General features: G+C 46.5%; 1 protein-coding gene across 1 annotated transcript in view; it reads right to left on the bottom strand.

Moving 5' to 3' along the window:
• LOC138528311 (5-hydroxytryptamine receptor 3E-like) overlaps positions 1 to 12,269 on the bottom strand; it is a 654,547-nt gene extending 642,278 nt beyond the window's left edge. The window contains exon 1 of the mRNA XM_069639808.1: positions 12,125 to 12,269. Within this exon, the coding sequence (XP_069495909.1) occupies positions 12,125 to 12,170 (46 nt within the window). The 5' untranslated portion in view covers positions 12,171 to 12,269. The remainder of the gene's footprint in view (positions 1 to 12,124) is intronic.
• Positions 12,270 to 22,436: the final 10,167 nt, after the last annotated feature.

Below are 22,436 nucleotides of genomic sequence, written 5' to 3' on the forward strand. Positions count from 1 at the left end.
AGAAGAGCATTTGCTCAGTGGAGATTCAGACGGACAAGGTGGTGGAGCCATTGGGGCTCGAGGTGCAAGGGGGAAAAGAAAAGGAGGTTGAAGTGAAAGGAAAGGAGAAAAAATTGCCATACATGGGGATAACAAAACCGTTGGGGGCGCACTTGATGGCGGCGACCAGGGAGAAGATTCAGGCGGGGGAATTTGTAGATGTTTTTAAATTGCTCCATAGGGAAGTGAGAGCTAAGGAGGGGTCTAAAGAGGAGAGGGAAGTGGCTGCGCGACCAAGGGTACCGGTGACCATTGAGAATTGGACGTCGGCATTTTTCATTTATGCCAGTGTTTATTGTGAAAAATTTCCTGAGCGTTGTGTGGCCCTACTAAAATATATGGACGTAATTAGGAAGGCTTTCACAAGTTTTGGGGGTTTTGCATGGGTGAGGTATGACGAGGAATTCAGAGCGAGAATGGCGGAGGACAGTCAAGCGGTCTGGGGAGAGATAGACATGGATCTTTGGCTGCAATGGATGGCTCCTACGAGGCCTGCCCCGACATTGCACACAGCAAGTGGGCTGCCGGTGCCCTTCCGGCCCTTTCTTGGTCGCCCCGCCCATGAAGGGGCAGGGGGAGGGGGCAGAGGGCAGTCCTCAGCGGCATGTTGGGCATTCAACTAGGACGGCTGCACTAGGACCCTGTGTAGGTTCAGGCATGAGTGTAGCAAGTGTGGTGCAAAACACCCGCTTACGCAGTGCTTCCAACAGGGAGACAGGGGGAGGGAGAGAGGTTCTGGCAGAGGGGTTGTGGGGAAAGGCTTTTACGCCAATTAAGGTGGGGGTTCTGCAAAAATGGTTGCAATTCTATCCGGACAGGGATGGGGCGAAGATTTTGAGTGAGGGGTTCAGTCAAGGTTTCAGATTGGGTATCAGGGCCCAAGGGTGCGCCGGTGGGCTGAAAATCTGAAGTCAGCCAAAGAAAATGTGGAAGTGGTAAGGCAAAAATTGAGCAAAGAAATAGCGGCGGGAAGGATCGTGGGGCCATTTGATGATCTTCCGGGTGACCTAGTCATATCCCCATTGGGGGTGGTGCCCAAGAAAGCTCCGGGGGAGTTTCGGTTAATACACCATTTGTCGTGGCCGGAGGGCATGTCGGTGAATGACTTCATTGCCCCGGAAGAATGTGGGGTTGTATATGCAAGTGTTGACCAGGCAGTGGAGCTGGCAAGGAAAGAAGGGCGGGGGGCCTTCATGGCCAAGTGTGACATCAAAGCGGCGTTCAGGTTACTGCCGGTGCACCCGGAGGATTTTTGGTTGCTAGGTTTGCAGTTTGAGGATCGCATATACATAGACAAAGCCTTGCCAATGAGGTGCGCAATTTCCTGTGAGCTGTTTGAAAGATTCAGCTCATTTCTACAGTGGGTTTTTCTTTTAACTCGGGTTGGGAGAGTGTGCTGCACTATCTGGACGATTTTCTGTTCATTAGCGGGGCAGATTGAGAGGGTGAGTGCAGAGGGATGCTCAAGTTGCTTCAGGAGCTAATGGAGCAGTTGGGTGTGCCGTTAGCGGAAGACAAAACAGAAGGGCCTGCAGTGGTATTGACATTTTTGGGAATTGAACTGGACTCAGTGGCTATGACCTCACGCTTGCTGCACGACAAGGTGAGCAAAATGGTGGTGTTGCTGGAAAAGGCAGTGGGGGCCAAGAAAATGACGCTGGTTGACATGCAGAGATTGGTAGGGCATCTGAATTTTGCATGTAAGGTGATAGCCCCAGGTAGGACGTTTTGTAGGAACATGGCTAGGGCTATGGCAGGAGCAAAGTGCCCACATCACCGGATAAGAGTATCGGGGTCAGTGCGGGAGGACTGCAGAATTTGGCCGCATTTTTTGGAGAAGTTTAATGGGGTGTCAATGTGGTTGCAGGGGGACCCGGTGACATGGGAGGTACAGATATTTTCGGACGCAGCAGGAGCGGGGGGTTTCGGAGTGTTTTGCGGGGGGAAATAGTGTGCGGAGAAATGGCCTGAACTGTGGTTGAAGGAGGGAAGGAGTATAGCATTCCTTGAGTTTTTCCCACTGCTGGTGGCATTGGAGCTGTGGGGGAAGGATTTGCGGGATAGGAAAGTGAATTTCAATGTGGACAATGAATGCGTGGTCCACGTGATAAACAGGCAGTCAGCAAGGCATCAGAGGGTGGCAAGACTCATGAGGGAGTTTGTGCTGAGATGCATGGAACTGAATGTGGTGTTTAAGGCAACACATGTGCCGGGGAAGGATAATGGCATCGCTGATGCATTATCTCGTTTTCAATGGCAGAGATTCTATGGATTGGCTCCAGAGGCGGATCAGGAGGGGCAGCAGATTCCCGAAGAGCTGTGGAAGATAGGAAGATGAGAGCGCTGGCTTTGGTGGAGGGTTCATTGGCCGGGGCGTCTAAGGAGGCATACAGGAGGGCATGGGAGGATTTTATTGGGGGGGGGAGTGCGTAGTTGGAAGGGCAGATGGGATGCGGAAGAGAGGAGGAGGGACGATGTCGTGAATTTCCTCCTGAGGTGTATGGACAGGGGCTGGTCAAGAGCGACTATAGCAGGGAAGTTAGCAGGAATTGCTTTTTATGGGAAGTGGTTTTGGGGTTTTCAGCCGAGTGGGGGAGAAATGGCGAGTAGGATGTTGGAAGGATGGGCAAGGGAAAGTAAGAGGGACAAGGGCAGGAGGAGGCCGATATCGGCGGAATTGCTGCAGAGGTTGGTTAAGGCAGAAGGGGGAATTTGCTGGTCGGTATGGGAGGGGGAGCTGTTTGCGACATGTTTTACATGGTTATTTTTCGGGGCCTTTCGGGTTTCGGAGTTGGTGGGGGGATAAGGGGGATCTGGGGGTCTGCAGTGGGAGGATGTGCACATTACAGAATTGGGTTTGGACATAAGGATTAATAAGTCTAAACAGACCAGAAGGGAAAGGGTTCCTGGGTTTTGTTGGGGCGGGGGAGTAAGGATTTATGCCCAGTAGGTTGTGGAAGGAGCGGTGTGGGGTGAAGACAGGCTTGGTGTTCAAGCATGAGGATGGGTCATCGGTTTCAGCGGCACAAGTTTTGGGGGTACTGCGGAAGGCTCTGCGGGTGTTGGAGAAAAGGGTGAGGATTTTGGTACACATTCATTCAGGATGGGCGCAGCATCGGAGGGAAAGAGGTTGGGTTTCACGGAGGATAAGGTGAAAAGTTTGGGGCGGTGGAAGTCTGGGAGATGCAAGGGGTACGTCAGGGATTTTCATAAGGGGGATTGTTGAAGGATGGGGGTATAAGTGGGCTGAAAACAACGTGGGGTTGGTATTGTATTGTGGTGGTAATTTTGTAATTTCTTTTTCAGATGCTGTGCGAAAGGAGGGGTAGTTGGCGCAAGTGTGGATTGTCGGCCATTCAATTGTTAAATGGGCTGGGAAAGAAGCGGAGAAAAGGGTTCTGGGCAGGCAACTGGGGTGTAGCTATAAGGATGTGGTGGTAAGATGGCACGGGTTAGGGGGCCTGCGCTGGGACCAGTTGCTGCCTATGATGGCAGGGTTGCGGGAGCGCTACGGGGCGCCGGAGGTGTTGATCATTCACGCTGGGGAGAATGACTTGGTGAGGGATACTGGGGTGGCCCTGCTAAGGAAAATGAAAAGGGATTTGGTATGGGTGAGGGAAATGTGGCCTCAAGCGGAGGTGTTGTGGACTAAGTTGTTGCCGCGTAGAATATGGAGGGGAGCAAGGAGCGAGGGTGCTATAGAGCGGGCTAGAAAGGGGATCAACAGAGAAATGGTGAAGTTTTGTGCCTCTGTGGCAGTACAGGTAATGGAACATAAGGAAATAGTGTATGAGGGCTTTATGATTTTTAGGGAGGATGGGGTGCATTTGTCGGTTTATGGGAACAATCACTATTTGGCGGACTTGTGCTGTTGGCTGGGAGATTGGTTGAAGAGTTGGAAATAAAGGAAGGTGGTTGGGGGGGTGGGGCAGAAAGAACACCTCGGGGGAGGGTTTTTCTGGTGCCGGGGGCATGGCCCCTTTTGATGTGGGGGGAGGGAAGCACAATGGGGGAATGACACGGGAAAGGAGGGGGTGGTGCTGTTTGCACAAGCGGGCCATCCCGGGGGAACAGGTATTGAGCCTGGAGGGGCATGGCCCCAGGGAGAAAGCGGGACGCCTGGAAAAGGGGTAAGTTAATGGTAGGGTCCAAGGGACAGTTAGGGAGGAAATGGCTTTATTTAATTATTTAATTGTTGGGGGAAATGAAAATGTGTTATTAGTTAATTGGTTGTTTAAATATTTCGTTAGTCTGTAAGACCATGGAGCCAGGTAAGCGTTAATTGTAAGCTTGGGCCTGTCACATTAAAGCGACCTTTTCCACTTTTAAATGAGTCTGGGTTTTTGTGCAGTAAGCCAAAAGGGGGGCCCTGGGGGGAACGCGAAGCGTTTCCCCCCGGGGAAGTTTTTGGCGCTGCACACGGCCAGCGAGTCCCTCTGGGGTATTTAAGGGGGCAGGGAAGGTTCGGGAGGCAGGCGACGGTTGGACTTGCCGATTGTCCCGCCCTCCCACCCCTTCATTTTGGTTTAGGTTTGGGGTTTGGTTTATTAAAGGTGGGGGGAGGACCATTGGAGGTTGGTTGGTTGGGGTTTTTACGTCCCAGGGCGGTTTGTGAGGGAGTTTTTTTGGTAGGTTAAGGAGCGACTGGCTGGTAGTTTTGTGTGACAGGTCGGGGCAGTAGAGAAGTTGTGATGTAAAATATATGTTGCTGATGTGGCAGGTCAGTCTGGCTGCAGGTCATAGGAAGGGGGAGATTGGTGTAGAGGGGAGTATGAGGGGTATTGAAGTGGGTCTGGGCTCCGGGGGCATGGCCCCTTTTGATGTGGGGGGAGGGAAGCACAATGGGGGAATGACACGGGAAAGGAGGGGGTGGTGCTGTTTGCACAAGCGGCCCACCCCGGGGGAACAGGTATTGAGCCTGGAGGGGCATGGCCCCAGGGAGAAAGCGGGACACCTGGAAAAGGGGTAAGGAGATGGTAGGGTCCAAGGGACAGTTAGAGAGGAAATGGCTTTATTTAATTATTTAATTGTTGGGGGAAATGAAAATGTGTAATTAGTTAATTGGTTGTTTAAATATTTTGTTAGTCTGTAAGGCCATGGAGCCAGGTAAGCGTTAATTGTAAGCTTGGGCCTGTCACATTAAAGCGACCTTTTCCACTTTTAAATGAGTCTGGGTTTTTGTGCAGTAAGCCAAAACTACATTTACAAAACAAAGAGACTAGCTATTGTTTAGCCTCACGCAGAATTTGGTCTGGAATTTTGTAAACCTCCATACAAGATGGGGAAAATAATGCTACAATCACATTCATTTTTGATAAATGTAGTTCTTTAAGGATTTATATTGTTTGAGAGTGGTTTATGATGATTTTTGTACTTTTCTAACCTTCTCTATGAAGCAGAGTATTGTTGAAAACCAAACAGATATAGCCACCAACTATAGCAGGGAAGATATGCAGTGAAGTGCTTGAGATGCATACTGGTCTCAAATCCTGGCTTCACCTTTTACCTAAAGTGTGTGATCCTGAATAACTCATTTTATCTCATTGTTCCTTATCTGCCAAAACTAGAGGTCTCTATGAGTAATTCAGTTCACGCTGTCTGCTACTCAAAGAAGCCAAACTTATCTCTCTCTTATAAAACATTGCTCTTTTCCTCGCTGCCTGCAGAAGCGTGTAAAGACAAACCACAACACCCCCGCACTACAAATAACTGATGTTGGGGGAGAGGCGGCATATCCCATCCCCCCCTTACACCATTCCCGCACCAGGTAAACGTTCTGTGAGCTAAGGGGGGAGTCATCTCTGCCCCTAATATGCATATTCGCATTTATAATTTTCAGTATAAGTGTATAAACGTTGTGCTAATGACTGTAGCTTGAACTCCATTTTGTGTCTTTCCAAACGCCATATTTTTCTAGGCCCTACACACCTCTGCCGAAGTGTCCACACTTCCTCTCCCAGCACTGCGCACAGCCAGCCCCGACACCTCCACCCTCTGTCAGCTCAGCGTGACTCTTGTTCTCATTGAAACGCAGCCTTTCATTGGTGCAACCAGCAAGTATCAAGCCCTGAAAAAAAATGTGCTCATCCTAGAATGAGAGACCAAGGCCTGCTCCAGCCCCAGTACCCCATCCATCTCTGCTGATCGACTAAAGCCCTCTTCACCCCTTCCCTGCAAGGCCGCAGTCCACTGAACCCATTCCCCCTATTTCCTTTGAATGCATCTGGTCACTAGACCAGTCCCCAGAACCACCTTAAATTCACCCACCATACACCTAATCTAGAGTGGTCCTATATTCTGGTAACACTAACAACTATCTCCAATGTGTTTGAAATCGTGAGGCCCCAAAAGACCACAAATCAGAGATCACCCCTTCTGATAAAGCATCTGAAGGAATGACCCCTAACCCATGCCCCGATAAAAACACAGGTCGGAATGCACCAATTTCACACCAACAGCCCCTTTTTGATGTGACAATTTATGCTAGTCATTATTTTGTGCATGCCAAGTGTTGTTATTTAGCTAGTCAGACAGCTATACATCATCTATACGAACCTCGCCTGACCTTCACCCTGCAAGGATGAGCCCAGCTGACCATGTGTACTGTGACCGATGGAGAGAAACCAACCAATGGAACCCAGACATCCCCTATGGAGCTGGGAGTAGTACATGTGCCTAGCCAATCATATTTGTTAAACTGTCTCCTATGTATGACTTCATCTATGACGCTTGGCGCCGTTATAATGTGCTGCCCATGTATCTGTCAGCAGAGCGCTCTCGGGCAGCAGAGTTCTTTGCTTGCATTTATTTACTTATATAAATTTTGGTTTCCTTGCAATTACTCTCCTGGTCTCATTTCCTAGTGGGGTGTGTACTTTATTTTGTCTATTTGGACACGTGCATGCGAAGGTGCCAGCCTTCACTGTGACTGAAAACAATGGGACAACCCAAACATATTCTGAGCGGCACAACTTTCTTATGCACCTTCCTTGGAGGTCAGTATACTTTGCAACATTATTACATTGTGGCGCGAAACGGCATTGTGATGCCTGACCGCAGGGAGGACCCCTTGCATGCTAGCCATGGGCTGTCGCAAATGTCAGACAAATAACCTCAACCCCTCCTGCCGCACAACTACCGACAGAGGGATGATCACATTCAATCTCCAAAAATTCCTGAGGGGCGGTCCTCTGCGCAAAGGTCACAGTTTACATCCCACAAAAACCACAGACCCGCGGTCTTGTGACTTTGACATAAATATTCTGTATACAAAGCACCATACGGCACAGCGAGCATCTGAGGCACATGATCATATGACATCCCGCGGCACGGTGACCGACAAAGGTGGAAAATGAAAAGCGACACAATCGGCAAATTCAAAAAATCAAGCAGACGCAACTCCCCCGCCCGGGCCGACTGATGTTGCGTTGCGCACCCAAGGCTCAGCAGCCCACCGGGCCTCAGAGCTTAGCCCAAACGGTGCACCACAAGAGAACTGCCAGTGTCCCCAGGAGAGGAGCTAGGTATCCCCCGGGGGGGCAGAGGCACGGCCTGCTATGCAGGCTGTCCTTCTAGCACCCCTATGGGGGGTGGCCAGCCCCTCAGTCCACCTAAGAAACAAAGCGGCAGACTTCACCCAGGTATTTATGGGCTGCACGCGTCAACACAGAGGCAAAGCTTGCATTTTCCCTGTCACCCCACTAACCTAACTCACCCTCACTCTCACCCACAGGGCCCTCATGTGTACACAAATGCCTCCAAACACAGACCATCTAAGAAACAGACAGGCAGACTTCACTCAGGTATTTTGTGGCTGCACGCAACAACACAGAGGCAAAGCTTGCATTTTCCCTGTCACCCCACGAACCTAACTCACACTCACTCTCGCCCACGGGGCCCTCATGTGTACACAAATGCCTCCAGGCACAGACCATCTAAACAACAAACAGGCAGACTTCACCCAGGTATTTCTGGGCTGCATGCATCAACACAGAGAAGAAGCTTGCACTTTCACTCTCACCCCACTAACCTAACTCACCCTCACTCTCGCCCACGGTGCCCTCATATGTACACAAATGCCTCCAGACACAGACCACATAAGAAACAGACAGGCAGACTTCACCCAGGGGTTTCTGGGCTGCACGCATCAACACAGAAGCAAAGATTGCATTTTCACTCTCACCCCATTAACCTAACTCGTCCTCCCCTCATTCAGACCCGGAAGAGCAACTGAAAACCTTGAAATTGGCCACTTTGGGGAGTGTAAATCCCAGTAAGACAAAAAACTGTCAATGAGAAACAGTTTTTCTCAGGAAAAAAAAAACGGGCCGCAGGCAATCTTCAAATAATTTAGGCTTCATTGGGCTAATGCCAATTTCATTGATCACAACTCAGTGTGCATATCTCTGACTCCTCTACAAAACTGCTGCTGACTTATCTACCAACCCACATGCCTCAATCCAGCCTTCAAAAATAAACTATCACTGATGGTCGGGAGATACAAGCATTTTGGGGAGGACACCCCCTCATTCTCAAGATTCTTCTGGATGGAGCTGCCTCATTAGGCCCTTTGCTTCAAAGATCAAAGCCCTGAAAACAGACAGTGCCTCAGTACAAGTTTGACTGTGGAGTAAAAAAATGGCATTAATTCCAAATTCCTTATTAGGCAATGAAAGTGAGCAATAATAAAATTCAACATATAAAGCTTAGTTTACAGTTATATCTGCTAGTTTGATACGCAAAAAAGAAACTCTTATTTTATATGGATATTCAAACTTTCTTAACACAATACATAACAACAAACTGGAAGTTTGAGTGAAAGGAACCCAGATACACGCTTTACCAAAGTGTGTGATCCTTGGCAGTAATGGATATGGAAAAAATGTACTGGGGAAGGGGTGGGCCCGAGGGGCGTGGCCACAAGCCAGGTCATGCAATACAGTATATCTTCATAAAACCCAAACCTGGCGATTTTCATAAAAGCAGAGCAAGAGCATTATGGGAACATATGAATGGCCACAATTTTAAATTTGAACCAAGTCTTATAGTGATTCAGTAAAAAAACACTTTTGGAAGTCGGACTCTGTGATTTTGATTGGTCATACTACTCGTCCTAAGAAAAAAATTACTAGTCATTTTTAAATTCCTCCCCTAAAAACAATAAACCTTATCATCCACCTGTGCCAGCAGTCATCCCAGCCCCACTTATCTGATCCCAGGGTAGAACTTCTCCTCAATGTGACAGAGTCATTCTCCTGCCATGTACCCTCCAGCCAATCATCAACACCTTCCCACCAAACACTTTTTGTGAGAGGAAGTCATGAAACTCCCATAATAACAATATGGAAGTCAATACATTTTTTGGGAAGTCAAAATCCGTTCATGTGCAACACTCAATTTTGGGATTAAATAACTCAACAATGGAAGGCGCTACAGGGACGTCATTCCACCAAAATACCAGGGGTAGCGGAAATGACATCACACAACCCTTGACCTCTGATGACATCACAGGATGTGATGTCATTTGACCCCACCCTGAAGTGATATCATGGGAAGCGATGGAACACGACCTTTCACCCCTTGACAAAACAGCAAGTGGCATCACATAGCATTGTTTCTAAGTACACTACAAAAAAAATGGTTACGCTATCTCTATACAGTGATATACATTTCATACAATATGTATCATTAATATCACCCAACCTGTGTTGGTACTCATTTATCAACCTCAGCAGGATGAAAGGCTGAGTTAACTTTGCAGGGAGTCCAACCTGCAGCCTGCAGATCACACACACATTGCAGCAGTGAGCGCTCAACCCACTGGGCTATCCTACCGGGTATAGCTATCGGAAAACCAGCCACTCCAGAAACAAAGAGCCACATGCTTAGAGGTAGCAAGGGAGTAGCAAGGGAGACTCAGTGGTCGCAGTTGCAACTCCTGGCGACCCCTAAATGACGTCCCTGAGGCAGTAGTTACGTAAGAAGACTCCTCCTCCTGCTTTTAAAGTCTGAAAATAAAAGACGAACAGCATAGCAATTGTATTTGTAAAAGTCCCAACCTGGCCTTAAGGACTGGAGGAAGGGACTGTGCCTCAGTATGAGTTTGGTGGTAATTCAGCAGTAAATCCACCGAATTACCACCAAACCCGTTTACCGTTACCACCACTTTGTCACATGGAGTTACCATAGGAATTACTATGCAGTAAATCCATCAATTTTAGGTGGTAATGTAGCAAATTCCTCTCCACCTTTTTGCTAGAGGAAAACCCTTCACTTCACATTCAAAGTTATAATTCAGTGGTAATTCCTTAGCTGTAAAAAAGGTGATGGTATCGTCATTACCACAACTTTTTTTTACCAAATTGCCGAATTTATAAAGAGTCCCTCTGTCCTTAAGGAGCGAGGGAAGGGGCTCTGGCTTTAAGGCATGGAGGGAAAGACTAGTGGAGGAATGGACTCTGGCCATAAGGAGCTGAGGAAGGCGCTCTGCCCTTAGGGATTGATGGAAGTGACCCTGGCTTTAATGAGTGGGTGAAGGGACTCTATCCTTACAGTGCGACAGAAGGGTATGGTTTTAAGGAGTGGAGGAAGAGACTGTGACCTTAAGGAGTGAAATAAATGCCTTTGACCTTAAGGATTGGAGGAAGGTACTCAGGGCGAGTTTCAAGGAAAACAAAATACCATTAGAATGTTTATGTATTTCTGATGCTCCAGAAATGAAGGGTCTACTTTAAACACATTTCAATCTCTGGAAGGTCCTAATTTTGGCTTTTTTGTTGTTTTTTCTGGACTTAAAAACATCCAAACAGGACCTAACTGAAACACTGCCCCTACCCACAAAAGAATGGCAACCTACATGTTTAGCCAGTCTATATTTTCGTAGGGTGAACTTTCTCTCTCAATATTTGTGTAGTCTTTTTTTTATGGTAGTCGATATTTTCACATGATCCTCCTCGACTGCTGCTTCCCCCCGTAACTGAAGCTCCCAATTCGCCTCCCTGACCTTGCTTTATCTTGCTGATCCCTGATACCATACTCTAGTCTGCAGAATGATCGCTCTAACGCCACTGCCGGTATCTCCACCGCTATATAAAAACCACACAAAAAGGGAAATGTTTAGTTTGGCAATTTTAAATCCGCTTAACGCGTGCAAAGCCTAATATTTCTTAGAGTTATACATGTATTATACACTGCCTGTTGCACTTTCCTTATTTTAGACACAAAGCATACTTTTCCCTTTGTTAACGTGATATTCCTTCAACATTTGCAAAAAAAAGTACAGTTATGCCGCATTTGTCGTTATGACATTTCCAAAAAGCTTTTTAATCCGTAATGGGTTCTCCAAGAATGTCAAAGGCGCGTTATGGGTTCAGGATTAATTCATTACCAGAGCACTTGCAATGGAACAGCCTTTGTGAAAGGAAGTTAACGGCAGCTAAAAGGTTCCAGAAGGAACCAGAGACTTCCACTTGCTGAAACGTTTTTTTTTTTTAATTAGCTGAAGAGCTTTCTGTTGACCAATTTGGAGAGAAAATGTGCTTCAGGCTGCCAGACCATTCTCGCGTCGCATATTTACCTTGGAATAAAATGCACGTTTAATATCGCTCTATTCAAATATCTCTGCTAGAAGGCGCACAAGTCGGTCAAATATGTGCATGTGTGAGCGAAGAATGACTCCAGCTGGCCCCAACATCCCTGCTCCCCCACCCCTCAGCGCCCTACCCCAGAAGCAGACCGTGCTGCAAGCTTTACCCTCTTAAAAGACAAGGAAGCGTACCCGGTGCCAGGCTGTTCATCACCAGGAATGCCAGGAGTTGGGCCATGTTGCCGTAGCACCCCTGAAAGTAGTGGTCTCTCTGCTGCTGCTGGATTTTGGTATGTATTCCACAGCAGTGGGAGTGCACTTACCGATAGCAAGCGAGAGGGCTCCCCCCGCACGCCTGCATACTTCCCTTGGAATAAAATGCACGTTTAATATCGCTCTATTCAAATGTGTGAACTAAGAATGACTCGAGCTGGCTCCCACAGGCCTCCTCCCCCACCCCTCAGCGCCCTACCCAGCCTCTTAAAAGACAAGGAAACGTACCTGGTGCCAGGCTGTACATCACCAGGAATGCCAGGAGTTTGGACATGATTCCCGAACACCCCTGAAAGCAGTGGTCTCTCTGCTGCTGCTGGATTGTGGTATTTAATCCACATCAGTGGGAGTGCACTTACCGGCAGGAAGCGAGAGGGCACCCTCCACACTGATGAATTTGATGGGATGTCAAATGCCTGTGCTTAAATGAGCAATGCATCACACTTACCGATTATAATCACACCCACACGCTGTCATAGGGAAAGGGGGAGGGGAGGTGGAGGATGCTTGAAGTTGTATTCAACACAAGGAAAGAATGTTTTTACGATAATCTGGAATGCTCTCTAAATCACACTTGGCTTTTTTTGCCCAAAGTACGATTTCCTTTATTTGCATTTCCCCTTTAGTTTCCGCAAATGAGTAACACAACAGATATTTAAATAGGGTTCGTTACAACACGTGAATATCGTGTAGGAAACCATGACCACTAAAGCCTTACAGCCCGCACCAGAGGGCCCTAATGTGCTGGTAGGTGACCACCACCCAAGTTAGTTGTCCCGAGTCAATGCAAGGTCATCTAATATATAACAAATATAACAGATTATTTATAACAGCACTATGCCCACATATTTCTAAGCACGGACCGGGGATTGAACCTGTATTGCTCTGTGTCAACTTGCTTCCAAGACAATCGCATTGCCCCTGCGCTATCCACCCGAGAAAGAGGGCAAAGGTCACCTGTCACACAAGGAAGTCGACGGCTATTAGAGAATATGCAGGACAAACAAAGTAAAGCCTCACTATGAGCTTGTTCCGGTCTCCTTACCCAGTGCCCTGTGTGTACAACACGTCACAAAGGGGAGCTTTCAATGCAGGCGTTATAGGCCTTTAGAGCCTTTATTCCAAGCTTCCCTTTATCTTTGGTCAGGAGATTACATCAGTTGTGAACACGCCTCCTCTCCTGTGGCTTTTAGCAATTGCACATGCCACATGAGAATAGAAAGGTCTTCAACTGAAATCCAGGCAGCCAATTGATGTCAAGCACTGAAGTAAGCAAAGGGTGATCTTAAGTGCTCTAGAATACCCTACTCTTTTAACAAGTATTTATATATTTATTTGTTTTCTTGAGCACTAACTTTCCTCCACTTAGCCACTTTGGGACATTTGTTACAACTGTCATTATGAGAAGGGATTGACAGGATCCCGCTTTGAGGCGAACTTCCTTTGGGGTGCAGGCAAACTGATTTGGGCGAGCTTGGAATAAAATGATATAACCACAGTGTGCACGGTTAGAGTTTGTGATCAGTTTTCCAGCGCGGCAAGACGTTACTAGAGCAGTTGAAGCCCTTGGTCTTCTAGTTCCAACTCTCTGCAGTTCAGACTCTTCTCTAAGAAGAGAGTTGGGGTAGATCTCTCTCCTCCTTCAGTGCCTCCCTCTGAAATGGTCTCCCTTAAGTTCTGGAAGCTCCTCAAGACCCTCCTTTTCTCTTCTTCCTTCCCTCTCCCCTGCCAAAAACCCCATCTGCTGCAGTGACGTGCTGCCTGGTTCCCTATGAGTTCTAATGGGCACCAGGCCCCCCTCCCCTGCCCAGTAACCCTTCTCCGATCACTTAGCATGGGGACCCTCTCCTTCTGCACCCCTTGCAATTAACTTTCCCTTGTCCTGCTGGTCTCTCCTTAGTACTTGCCAACCCCCTGTGGCTCTCTTCGCCACCCCCGCATCCACCCACCTTTTCACTTACACTCTCTCCTCTTCACCCTGCACTTTCCTTCCCACACTTGCACTTTGCATTTCACCCAGACCGGCACTTCCGCCACCCCACCCACTCTCTGCACTTCTTGTTACTGCACTTGCACAATCAGCACTATTTAACTTCTGAGGAGTCTCAGAACTCTGGCACTACCATGAGGTATAGACCGCATTAAGAGCGTCCTGATTGGCTGGAAGGCCACCCGATTTCCCCCTCCTACTGCACGTTTACACTAAATAAAATAGACAACGTGAGTTAGTAGATTAAATGTGGATTTATTTTGTAGCATTTAAATATTTCTGCATAATTTAAGAATTTGAATTGCAGTTTACCTACCATACCAATTTTAACAGAATATGAGCACCCATCAAACACAACAGACATGATATCTGGTATCGGCTGAGCTGTATGTGAATGCGCGTGTTTTGATTTGTAGCATTGTGATTTGTGACTGCTTATTTCGGATTGTGATTGTTACCGCCGGTGAGCATGGCTTTCATAGTGCAACCGCCGTGCTCAGCGTTATATTGAACTTTAACATCAGGCAGAGAGATAAAGCACTCTCACCACTAACCTTAGCCTTCTAATTGTGGAATTTGCCTCATTTGTTAACCCGTGAGTTCATGCTCTGTTCACTCCAACTACACTTCCCAGGTAACACTGGGCTCTATTTACTGATCCGTCAGGCGCTTCAGCGGCGGTGCTTCAATAACAAGCCAGTCATCTGCAGGCGCAGCATCTCTGGGATATTCTACGTAAGTAGGTGCTCACCAATTTTTCCCTGCTAGTTCTCTCTTAGTGTTTTTTCTCTCATACAAGTACTGTCGATAGGATGGGCTACCCACCGAGAGATTCATTATCGATAGCAGCATTGCCAGCCAACTGACTAGCATACATAAATGAACTAAAACTGACCAAACTAGACAGCCTCCCAACGCCCTCGTTTGTTGCTAATAATTCATGCACCGACAACGGAACACAGCGCCCTCCAACCATCAAACATATACAACTGAAGTAACTTCAATGCACCTTAGCCCCCATGAACAGATCTCAACTCCCTCATTTCATCCACCAGGTGCCCCGGAAGCCGGGCCCCCGAACCTCATCCCTTTACTGTATTGCAACCAACCTTCCCACAGCATTAATAGTATGGCATCTGACTTTGCCATATTTCCCTTTCCTCCCCATTTATTCAATGGTATCCCCCCCCCCCCCCCCGATTAGTTCTACCAACCTATCTACAACTACTAAAGATATCAAAACTTACCCTCCCATAAAAAAGGAGACCAAATTAAAAATAGCTCGCTTGAACACAAGATCTCTGATCAATCACGCCTGATATCTCCACAACCTGGTAATTGGCAACAACTGAGGCATACTATGCATTACCGAAACATGGATTCAGGAAACAAGTGGACCATCAATTAGCATAGCAGTTCCCACAGGCTTCTGCGTTTTTCTGTGCTAATCGCACCACCGGTTACGGTGGCGGAGTGGCAATTATTGCCAAAACAGAACTAGGATTTTTTCCTATTCCAGTCACATGTGTCGTCTCTGAAGTCCTACATGTCAAAATGACCCCAACAAACAACAACTGCATTAACATCGTTCTTATCTATAGGCCACCAAACCTAATGCACAATTTCACTTATGAAATTACAAAAATCTTAAACAGTCTTTCAGCCCTAACACTGCCACTCTTTTTCTGAGGCATCTGAACCGGTGGAGAGGTAACATACCGGACAAAGAAGCTATTGAATTAGAATCTGCCCTTCTCACCATTGAGCATGAAGTCCAGAATAATGACCCAACTACAGCAAAAAAGTAATATATTGGATTGGACCGTGACAAGAAAGCTCATAGTCAACAGAATCCAGCCTAGTCCTTGTATATGGTCCGACCACTTTCTCATCTCCTTTAACACCCAGAGCCTAGACCCCTCACCTAAACCCACCAACCAAATAAAAAAGGTCACTGGTCGAAACTTAAAAAATTACTTTGTCAAGACATACAGTCCTGTTTAAACACTATCATGACCAAGACACATTCAGACGACACAGCTGACAGTTTGGTATTGTCATACTCTGACATACTTACCGAAATACTAGACCTTACGGTCCCCATATAAACTAAACAGGTTAGGGATAATGCAGCCCACCAAACCTGGTTCACTCCGGAATTAGGGGTTCTGAGGAAACAAGAGCACTAGAAGCTTGTTGGCTTAAACACCAAACCAATAATACTAGGATAGCCTAGAAGGGGGCTGACAACTCTTATAAATCCTTAATTCTGGTTACTTAAATAATTTCTTTAATGCCCGGATTGAGTCATCATCCAACCATACAGGGAAGCTATTTGAAATCCTAAAGCTACTCAAAAAACCTAAGGTATCTCAGATATCCTTCATACCCACAATCTTTGACTGTTCCACAATACAGGTGCTTTCGATGCAAAAATCAACAAACCTCGAAACATAATAACAATAGCCGAAACTGCAATCCCATTCACAACAAACAGCCCTCTTCAGCATCTAAAGGACTAGCCGTCCAGGACTTCACATTCACACAAATATCTGTTCAGGATATGTCTAACATGCTATCTTCCACGCGCCCTACTTCCTGCCCCTACAACCTTCTTCCACCAAAACTGATTCTGGAGCACAAAGATTGATTTGCCCCATTTTTGACACGTTTTGTCAACGCCTCTTTTAGGGACAATCATGTACCAAATGATATCAAAAAGGTTACAGTTACCCCCATCCCACAAAAAAACAACATTGATCCCAGGGAACCAAGTAACTTGAGACCTATTACCAACTGTCAATTTCTTCTTAAAATACTCAGTAAATTTTCCAACGCCCAGCTACAAATCTTTGTGGATTCCAGCAGCATCCTACACAACCGTCAGTCAGGCATCAGACCATCTTTTAGCACTGAGACAGCCCTCGTCGTCTTCATTCGCACATGCTGGAGATCATGGACAGGGGGAAGACTGGGATGTTGATTCTACTGGACCTCTCTACGGCCTTTGATTTGATTGACCACGAACATCTCCTTACCTTTCTAAAAGATCCTGGCCATTATTCCAAGGAAGCACTGGAACGTTTCCACTCGTTCCTTTCCAATTGAGAATCTAGAATACAGTGGGGACCTGCTTTTTCTTCCTCCGCCCCTATCCACTGCAGAGTATCCCAGGGCGCTTCCATCTCACAGGTGCTTTTCAATCTCTATATCAGATCCCTCTGTGCACTTGTCGATAGTTTGGGTGCCTTCTTTACAAACTACGCAGATGACACCCAAATCGTCATTGAACTTAGCAGTGACCACGCCAAAGACTCAAACACTTTGACTAACATCTACTGTCATATCGAAAGTTGGATGTCAGAGAACTGGTTGTGCTTGAATGGCAGCAAGACGGAGCTACTGATCTTTGGGTCCAAACAGGCCCGGGATAAACTCAGCCCAGAACACAGTAGCTTCCTAATAAGAGACAATTAAATTAATATCCAACAGAAAGTAAAAACTTTGGAGGTTCAGTTAGAGGCTTTCCGTAATGCAGGTGCACACAGAACACATATAAACCATACATGTAACTACTATCTATGTCTCCTTAAGAACATCCACCCCTATATCTCTGAGAAGAACTGTGCCATCATGGCACGGGCCACCATCTTGACCAGACTAGATTATTGCAACCTACTATTAAGTGGAGCCTCACTCTCTAACCTGATGAGATGTCAGGTGATCCAAAATGACGCTGTCCTAATTGTCACCAATACCCACAGAAGAACCCACATATCAGACATAGGAGAAAACTACACTGGCTGCCTATTTAAGAATGTATTGGTTTCAAAGTAGGCACCTGGGTTCACTGCTGCCTTTTTGGCCCAATACCAAAATATCTCAAACCACCTAGCCTTCTAGGACCTTCCGCTCCTCCAACTCAGGGCTGATACAGGGTCCTTTAGCCAAACATACCAAAGGCCTAGGCAGATCTTTCCCTACAAAAGCGGGCTCTTTTCAGAATGCACTGCCGCCTGCTCTCAGACTTGAACCTGACATAAAACTCTTCAGGAAAGCTCTGAAACCTTTCTTTTTAAATGATTTACTCCCTAACTTAACTAACTCTTAGGCTCATCTGTCTTGTCCTTATATGTGCTGTCTCACAGTGTTAATGTTAGCGTCCCAATGAAGTCTCTGAGAGAAAAAATGTTCTGGGGTTGGAGAGATCTCTATTGTCTTTAATGTATTTTCTTTCTTATTTTTGCAGGCTTTTGGAAGTTATACTTTTGCTGAAGGAGTTTGTGCGTTGTCAAAGAAAAAACATGAAGTCTTCTCTGAGATATGTATGTGCGCTTACTTGTAGTGAAAACACGTGTAACGGAGTGCCTTTGGTACCTAGCTATGGGTTTCCTTTTGAGGTAAGTATGGATGCGGCAAAGCGTGTCTTCGTTATGGAGCTACGGCTCTCTTCTGTGAGGCGCGGCGTTGGATTGTGTGGAAAAAGCTTGTTGCAGCTTCAGGTACGTAAACGCGTATAGACATCTTCTTTCACCCTTAGTCTGTAATGTTCGTTGATTAACGATGGTACCTTTGTCTTTGCAGGTTTTCGGAGGTCAGAAGATATTAGAATGCAGCTGCAGCCGTGGACGAAGAATGCAACTGGATTGCAGAACTACGGAGCAAGAGGTCACCCTTCGGAGGACTACTGCTACGAGAACTTTGGTCAGGTAAAGTCTATGATCTGTGAGGTTTCTATGAAGCAATTCAAGTTCATAACATGACCTTTTTCTGTTATTCTGCAGGTCTGTGAGCTGAGCGCCGGTAGCGTTACACCGCTGTCAGCGGACCTAACGCAAAGCGCGTGTAACTGCGGAGGCAGGGCTTTTATAGTCCTCTATGCCCAATGTCTGGTTCTCTATGACAACTTAAGCAGTGACCCACAGGGCTGTCATCTCAGGGGAATTAGAACACCATTGAATCTCTATGGGAGCCCATTGTCATCTTGGTACTGGGGAATGTGAGAATGCCATGTTTGCCATGCTAAAGCCCATCTAGACCCTGCAGAGCTGTACCAAGACTCCTTTCTGGCCCGAACACCTGGACCTAAACCTGAAAACCTTGAGGTGATCATGACAGTTTTCCCTCCCAACGCCCCTCCTAAGGGTGGACCCTCCGGCCCTGGCTTGGTTGGATGATTCTGATGAAATCTTTTAAGTATCTGGGAGCATGAATGTTAGAACTAGGTTCCCAAGTTCTGTCCTGTGGACTGAAACCCTTCCAATCAACCAAATAAAACTATTCATTTCTACCTACCTTGGAGTCTAAAATCTCTTTCACTTGGAACTCGGGTTCACCCTCTACAATCATTGGTTCTGGAGATTTTTGTAGTCTGGTTCCTATGTTCATTGGCTTCTAAAGGGAAACATGAAATACAGGGTGAATTCGCATATGAGAAGCGTCAGTTTTAGTGCCACAGGATTGATGAATGCTTCCACTGGAAACGGGCCCAGAAATCTAGGTTGAAATGTATGCAGCCCTTTGAGCACAATGTGTTTGGAAGCTAGCCACACCTTGACTCCCACTTGATAATCCGGAGTATCTCTTTAGTGTTTGTCAGTAAATTTCTCTTGACTCTCTTTTGCAGCAGTCGGATGCACCAATGCTTCCTTCTTAATTCGGATAATGTTCTTGTGTAGTCTGTGCACCGCTGGTATCTCTAATGGCTCTGGTGGATCAAAGGCGGAGGATTTTGGATGACATTCATTAAGAATGTAGAAAGGAGTATGACCAGTAGAAGTGTGCTCAGAATTGTTGTAAGCGTACTCTGCAATCCAGAGCAAATCCACCCAAGTGTGATCCGTCTGTTGGAGGAGACATCTGAGATACTGTTCTAAGGTTTGATTTGTTCGCTCTGTTTGTCCATCGGTTTGTGGGTGGTGGCTAGTAGACAAACGCAGTTCTTTCCTAGCCATTTTGCAACACCTCTTCTAGAATTTGGATACAAATTGGCTCCCTCTATCAGAGACTACTACTGACGGAAACCGATGTAGACATACAATGTGTTCCAAGAAAACTTTAGCCACAACTGATGCCGATGAAATTCCTTTTAGTGCAACAAAATGGGCCATTTTTTAAAGCAAATTCACAACCACCAAAATCGTGTTATAAGCCGAACAAGGGGGTAACTCTGTAATGAAATCCATTGATATGGTATGCCATGGTGCAGGGGGAATAGCTAAGGGTTGAAGAAGTCCTGCAGGTCTTTGCATTGAACTTTTATTTTGGGCACATATCCCACAAGTTTGGATAAAATCGATGATGTATTTGCCCCAATGAGGCCACCAGAAATGTCTTTTAACCACAGCTATTGTTTTAGCAATTCCTGGATGACCCTCCAACAGAGCTCCATGATAATCTGCCAGGACCAGCTCTTGCAGGACCCGAGTGGGCAGATAAAGATGCACCTGGAAGTATGGTAGATTCTCTTGAACTGAACACTTAGGCCCTTTAGACTCCCAGGCCTCTAACTCAGAAGTTGTCATAATAAGCCGAATGTTTGTCTTCAAATCATCTTTGGAAATTCCAGTAACTCCCAACATTTTTCTTCTGGGATAATATTCACAGGAACTTGAGTTACTTGAACATCTTCACTCTCTCCAATGCGTGACAATGCGTCCGCCTTGCTATTGCTCACTCCAGGGCGGTATGTTATAACAAAATCGTCAGGACTGAGCCTTTGCGGAGCGCAAATATTGCAGGTTTCTGTGGTCTGTAAGAAGAGTGATGGTGTGTCAAACTCCTAATAAGTGATGTCTCCATTCCTTGAATGCATTTTTAATAGCTAGTAACTCCTTGTCCGTGATAGCTTAATTCAATTCAGCGGCTGAAAATGTTTAGACCAAAAGGCTATTGGGTGCAACTGTCCGGTTTCCAAATTCTTTTGTAACAGTTCCGCTCCCATGGCAGCACTAGAAGCATCAGTCTCCATCACAAACGGTAAGTCAAGCTGAGGATGTCTTAACACTGAGGCAGTGGTGCATTTATTCTTCAAGGTCTGGAAGGCCTCTTCAGCTTTAGCGGTCCAATCGAATGTTTTATGTTTTCATAGTAACTACGTTATTGGGTGGACAAGCTGAGGAAAACCAGATACAAAGCGCCGATAAAAATTGGTGAATCCCTAAGAAACCTTGCACTCCTTTCACCGATGTGGCAGATGGCCAGGTTAAAACAGCTTCTACTTTTCTGTTGGCCATCTGAATCCCCTGTGGTGACAAGACGAATCCCAAAAACTCTACAGAAATCACATGAAAGGAGCATTTTTCCAATTTGGCGTACAACTGATGTTGCCATAAGTTCGTAAGTACTGCCCGAACATGGGCAATGTGTTCCTGGGCAGAGGCTGAGTAGATCAAGATGTCATGAATATAAACCACGGCACACACATCTAGCAACACATCATTCATGAAGTTCTGAAAAGCGGCCGGGGAATTGAATAAGCCAAAAGGCATCACTTGGTACTCATATAATCCATACTTAGTGCGGAAAGCAGTCTTCCTTTCATCACCTTCTTTAATTCTCACCAGATGATAAGCTCCCAGAAGATCTAGTTTCATAAAAATATTAGCATTTTTGACTTGGTCCAATAACACTGGAATGAGTGGAAGCGGGTATCTGTTCTTTACTGTGATCTGATTTAGCACACGATAATCTATACGGGTGCGGAGGTCTCCTTCCTTCTTTGGCACGAAGAATAGAGGAGAATCTGCAGGGGACTTTGAAGGCCGAATGAATCCATTAGCAATGTACTTATCAAGATATGTCTTCAGATATGTATTTTCCTGCTCAGTCAAGGCATAGAGTCTGTTACAGGGTGTTTGAGACCCAGGAATTAGATCAATTTGAAATCGTAGGGCTGATGGGGTGGCAACACGTTGGCCTATTCTTTTTGAAAACACGTCCTGAAAATCTTGATACTGTTACGCTCACCTGGTATCCACGGGGGCGCCACACGATACTGGATGGAGGTCTAAGCGCTATCCCGCACTCCTCTCTGCTTGGTTATGTGGCAGATGTTGGGTAGCGCCTATAACAGGAGAATGGAGGGTTAAGATACTGGTTCTGTGATGGGTGGACTCCCACCTACCTCTGGTCCAAATCCCCTCCCTTAGGGTTATTGCTCACTTTAGGTTTTTGTGCGTTGAACTCTCCTTCCTTTGTCTCTGTGCAGGGGCGCGTGATTGGTGCGGGCATTCCGTGGACCAAGTTGCTTCACTGGTCCATGTGCCCTTATGTCGAGTCCAGACCGGCTGTGACTCCGACTCTGCTTGCTGTCTTCCAGGTGAGGTATAATGTTTTGACCGTCTTTATTCTGTCTCTTTCTTTCCCTCCGTTTTCTCTGTCTTCTTGGCATCTTGCTCCTCTACGCTGTTCCCTAACAATGTCTCTTTGTTTTCACAGGGATGGTTGCGATCTCGGAGTTGCCGCGCCGATGGCGAAGACCACAGTGAGTTATTGATGCGCAGAGCGCTGCGCTGTTTATTGGTGTTAATTGCTAACCTGCGTTCTCTT

This window comes from Ambystoma mexicanum, chromosome 1q, assembly GCF_040938575.1.
Source record: "Ambystoma mexicanum isolate Mex_15411 chromosome 1q, UKY_AmexF1_1, whole genome shotgun sequence".
Taxonomy (NCBI): domain Eukaryota; kingdom Metazoa; phylum Chordata; class Amphibia; order Caudata; family Ambystomatidae; genus Ambystoma; species Ambystoma mexicanum.